The sequence below is a fragment of the Pygoscelis adeliae genome, unplaced genomic scaffold (genome assembly GCF_000699105.1).
Source record: "Pygoscelis adeliae isolate BGI_AS28 unplaced genomic scaffold, ASM69910v1 Scaffold54, whole genome shotgun sequence".
Taxonomy (NCBI): Eukaryota; Metazoa; Chordata; class Aves; order Sphenisciformes; family Spheniscidae; genus Pygoscelis; species Pygoscelis adeliae.
In genome coordinates, this window is record NW_008824982.1 from 1,847,335 (window position 1) to 1,852,691 (window position 5,357).

General features: G+C 41.2%; 1 protein-coding gene across 1 annotated transcript in view; it reads left to right on the plus strand.

Annotated features, from left to right (window-relative positions):
- The window catches only part of HDDC2 (HD domain containing 2), a 10,864-nt gene that overhangs the window by 1,985 nt on the left and 3,522 nt on the right, over window positions 1-5,357 (plus strand). Inside the window, exons 2-4 of the mRNA XM_009325679.1 lie at window positions 217-338; window positions 1,307-1,409; window positions 3,776-3,844. Of these exons, the coding sequence (XP_009323954.1) occupies window positions 217-338; window positions 1,307-1,409; window positions 3,776-3,844 (294 nt within the window). The remainder of the gene's footprint in view (window positions 1-216; window positions 339-1,306; window positions 1,410-3,775; window positions 3,845-5,357) is intronic.

Here is a 5,357-nt window from a genome sequence, read left to right on the forward strand (position 1 = left end):
GGTGCGTTTTCCTTGCCTGTGAACAGCAAGGTAACGGCATCCCGTGACAGCCTCGGGGGAGCACGGTCGTTGGGGCGGGTGTTTCCCGGAAGCATCAAAGCTCCCCGGAGCACGGAGGTCACGGTGGGGCAGAATTTCTACTGGCGTCTCTGAAGTGCGGTCCTTCAAAACCTAAGGTTTTAACGTTTACGTTGCTGTGACGCTCTCCTCACACAGAGAGTACCGCGGACGGGATGGGTGTACCGGAACGTGGCGAAGCCAGAGAGTGTATCCGACCATATGTACAGGATGGCGATGATGGCTTTGGTGACCGAAGACAAGAGCCTTAACAAGGACAGGTGAGACTGCCTCAGGTTATTGCGACCACCTGTCAGTGTTGTGGGAGAGTTGCAACCAAAGCACTTAAAATAGCTGTCGTCATGAGGAAGAGCTTTTAAGGCACCCTGAAGGAGTTTGAAATCCTTTCCCCTTTTCTTTTCCCTCCATCCTTTGGACAGGGTGCTGTTTACCTGGAGAGCTGAAAGGGGCTAAAGACTTTTCATTGCTAAATTCCAGGTGCTGAGGCAAGTCGTTAATGCAGAGGCTCTGAGCTGGCCTTCTCTCAAGCCATAAGTAAGCAAGCTGAAGACACTCAGTTAAAAAACAGTTTGAAGCAACAGACAGCAAAGGCAAAGCTGTACACCGTGTGGATTTTGACAGACTTGGCAGTCAGCAGCAGTCAGGAGCCTCAGAAATCAAAAAACGGTAGAAGAGAAAGCATCATTAGTATTGAATGAGTTGTCAAGTCTAGTACGGGATCATGCTTGCTTTGTCCCTTCAGGAGCTGATGAAAATAGTGAAGGCTTTTTTGAGTATTCTGCTGCAGACTGACATAGCTACGGAGCTGTGAGTGTCAGATTATATATTGAATTTGGGATGGCTCCAATCAGATTACCTTCCACCAACGTTGCAGCGTTAATGTGAAGTGTGCAATGTAGTTAGTTATCACAACATCTCCGAAAGCTGAGCGTACAAAAGCTAAGTACATTATTTTTGAATGCTATGCTCTTGTACAAACTGTATTTATACTTGGATCTACATTTACAAGCAGCAAGTAGCTAGAAATCGGGATTTAAAATCATGTCGAGGTGGAAACTACTTCCCTTAGCAAAGAATTGAAAAGTGTTATGTAAAATAAAAAAAAAACCACAGCAAAACCCTGTAAAATACATGAAAGGGATAAGTTATGCAGTCTCTCAGCTTTATGAATAACAAGATAACGTTAAAATGCTCTGAAACTAATTGTTCTGTCTTTGCTTCTTGTCAGATGCATACGGTTAGCTTTGGTTCACGATATGGCTGAATGCATTGTTGGAGATATTGCTCCTGCAGATAATATCTCAAAAGAGGAGAAACACAGGAGAGAAGAGGTATGGACATAAGGGGCAGAGCCATGTCTGCAAAGCGTTCTGCATGTTTTTAATGTTCTGGTGGTAGTGAAGCAACATAATACTGTCGCTGGTGTTGGACAAGTGTGCCACAAACAACCAAAGTTTTCAAGTCATGATTTTTGTACATGTAACATCACCAAGTTCAAAGTTAGGAAGGAGAACCTTTGAAGTAATCTTCACGTTGGCCATTTATTCCTGAACTGGCTGGATTTTTGGTAGCCTGAATTAGTCACGTTGATGAGCCTTACTAAGAGGTGGGGAGCAGGGATTAGGTGCACTGAGAAGGGTGGATGACAGTTCGTGGCAGATCATTTGTGTGGTGCCAGATCGTGTGGTTGTGACAGAGACTTTATTTAAACCATTTGCACAGGACTCCAGACACAGGTGTCTGGGTTTTTTTTTTTTGTCATGAGTCTTGGAGTGCAGCGTGCCTGCAGTTACTTTATTTTTGGCCTTGTACGTAACCAAACTGTTGGTTTGTCGTTTCTGGTTTGTTGCATTTGAAGAAAATGTAAACCACTCCTCCAGCCACAGCTAGAGGGCAACGTGATGCCTCGGAAACTCTTTAGGGGCTACAACTATCTCTTCAAAGACTGTAAAAAACATTGTGGTGATTATTTTCCCCACCCATCCACTTTTATGCTTACCTGTTTAAAACTTGGGCTTGGGGGGGGCTATGACTGACTCTAGGAGTAAGCTCTTTGCTAAGAAGTGGAAATTAAAAATCAAAGGGATACTCGGCGTTCTTGAAGTACTGTCTTTACTGACTGCAATTTTGGTATTTCTTTTTTTTCCAGTGTACTTCCTAGCGTGTTCTTACACGAAACAAAAAAAAAAAGCCCAAACCTCTTTCCCAGAAGCCTCCAAAGGTTGTTTTTTCACCAAAGATCAGGCTTCAACTTTGCCTAGAGGGAATTCTCATTTGTATTAGGCAATGAAAAAGATGTTTTGATGCCTAAGTATGTTTATTTGCCGCTCCTTCTGCTCCCATTTCACTGAGTGAGGACTTTGCTGTTGACCTTGTGGGAAACAGGGTCAAGCATTAAACATGTAGGCTGACTCTGAAATAGTTTGTTATAAAAATACACCAAGGGTAACAGTTTCATGAGGTGGCTTGAGCTGAATTACCAGTATGCTCCTGCCGCTGCAGAGTTCTCCTTTTTCTTCCTTTGCTCTGCAGCTGATGTTGAGGTGGTTCTGAAGTTTGCTGCTTGTGCAGTAAGTTTAATCAGCTAGTCTCACCAAGGCTAAGGCAGCAGAAAATTAACTTGATTAAAAAAAAAAAAGTTTAGATTTTTTTTGTTTGGGATGGTTTGGGTTGTTTTTTTTGCCGGGTAAGTCATTTTGCCCTGCTAACCTTCAAATCTGATGAGCTCCAGAGCTGGAAGGAGGTGCAGAGGAATGAGACCTTGATGCTTCAGTGGTGGGGAGCAGCTGATTCAGTTCAGCCATATTGTGAAACTACACCCTGTATTTGAAGTGGAGGAACAATCGTGGCACAAAACCTTTGTCTTACCTGTGATGTCAGTTGTTTTGGGAGCAACCCTTAGTGTTACTAGGAAAACAGTAGAAATAGCACAGAAATGAGACTGATCAGCTGGGCGAGCACGAAGAGCATGCAGAACAATTTCTGCTTGCTGGTTATATCATCAGTTTGATACTGTGTTAAACCTTGTACCAAGATTTTTATTGTTGAACAAATGGTATCTCAGTCTGGGAGCACTGTGTTTTATTGCTGCAGGGTATTAAATGGATTTTTTTCCTTTCTGTTTTTCACAATTGGACATTTTTTAAAGGCTTATGTTGTGTTGCCTGCCTGACAGTCAGTAGCTGTTCTCAGCCCTGCTAGTGGAAATGTGCAAGTTGAGTGTTTGGGAAGGGGCAGTTGCTTGTCAACACTAGGAGTTGGTGTTTTGAAGCTGCTTTTATGAACTGCACCTATAACCTGTTAAGTTCAAATGTTGCCTCCACTAGGTAAATCTGGAAGGCAGAGCTGATAATTGAAGGCAGTTCCTTGGTATTTGACTTGCCTGGTTTGCTCTGGGCTTATTTTTGGACTCTTGAAGATATTGGATGCACTTTCAGGTTGCTTTTCTTGTGTTTTAGACTAGTTTTCTAACAATTTACTTAAGCAGCTCCCAGAAAAGATTCTTCACTGAGTGGTCCTACTGTTTCTCTGGCAGATTTATGTACACATGCACTTTAGAATAATATACCGTGTAGTGCATGTTTCTACAAACTTGGTAACAATTAGTTAATTCCTCAAAAAAAGATAATGATAAAAATGTGCTTGCTCAAAAAATGGATAAATTGCAATGGCTGCTTTTTTTTTTTTTTTTTTTCAGGCAGCTATGCAACAACTGACCCAGCTTCTATCAGAGGACCTCAGAAAAGAAATCTATGAACTCTGGGAAGTAAGCTTGCATTCTTTTAATCCTTTGGTAAAATTCAGGGTAACCCATTGTCCTCTTCCTGTTTACCTATGAAACTGTGTCATCTCTTGTTTTGACCTCAAACAAGGTAGATTCATTTCCTTGGGAGATAAAGCTAACGGTATGAGTCAAGGTCACTTTGGAATCCATTTCAAAAAGAAACCCCAAACTTTGGTAAAATAATGGGAGCTGATGATGCTGTGGAATATTTTCTGCTTTTTATGCAAGTAACAATTTATGTGGCTTCCATTTCTTTATTATACAGCCCATTAGGCTAAAATATTTAGTAGTAACTTCTGGTTTAGACTTAAATGTGGTGTACTGACACAGAACAGTGCTTTTCTACAAACAACACAGATTGCTGGCTGGTCTTGGGTACCTTAAATGTTTGTATTGGAAAGTATCTTCTGTATTTGAAGGTGATTTAGCTTTTTGATGTGACTCATGCTGTTAATTGATAAGATCTTTTATACTTGCAAAACAGGGATGATTAGATTATTTCCAAACAATTCAAGTTTATAATTACTGTGCTTTATCTTCTCCTGGCATACAGTTGCACGAGGACAAGTGCATCCACAATCTCTTGTTCACATGTTGTGGCAAACAAAGCATTATATGTTTCTTGGATTCTGTGACCTGCAACTGTATTTTATGCTGCTATTCTTACTTTTCCACTTGGACTGTATTTAAATTCCAGATATTTGCAGCCAATTTCTGCCTTTTGTTACAGCACCCTGTTTGTTTGGGGTTTTTTTTCTTGCTGTAGTTGTGTGGTGAAACTGGCAATGGGGATGGGTTTTCAGTACTACAATTCAAGATAAAGGGGGTAAACCAGCATAACCAGATCTGGGAAATCATGTATGTGCATTTGTTCAGTGAGCACTGGTTCCTCCTACCTTGGGAAGCTGTTATAATTGAGGAAAAAGAGGTTTTGATAGGTAAGATTAGTCCTGTAGGACTTTTTTTTTTTGCATATATTCTTCTTCTTTGCCTCAGTCTTATCTCATGATTGTGTACGAGCTGGTTCAGTATGCAGTTAGTTCTTCAGCATGTTAGCTTTTTACCATTCTCATTAACCATAATTTAACATATGCACACTTTTGATCATTTGTTCTTTGTTTCTACCTTCAGGATAATTTACTGGCATTGAGTCTCCAATGCAGCAGTATGAGTGTAACCCACATAGCAGCGAGTGTAACCTAAAAATCTAATATTCACATGTAGTCCCTCTAGTCTTATTTTAAGTGGAACAACTAGGTGCTTCTCAAAAAGAAAAAAATAGAGAGGTAAAAAAAAAAAGGGGGCAGAAAATTAAGAAGCCTCTGATCACTTGGTTTGATACTCTGCTCTCAGCTAGCCAGAGGCATTTCCCTCTGATTTCTTTTTTGTGAGCGAGGGAAGTTATGGCCCAGAGCAGAACAATGGCTGGGACAGGATCTGTTGACACTCTTAGCAAGTCCTTCCTGCACTGCTCTGTCCTCGTCTCTGCCCCTCT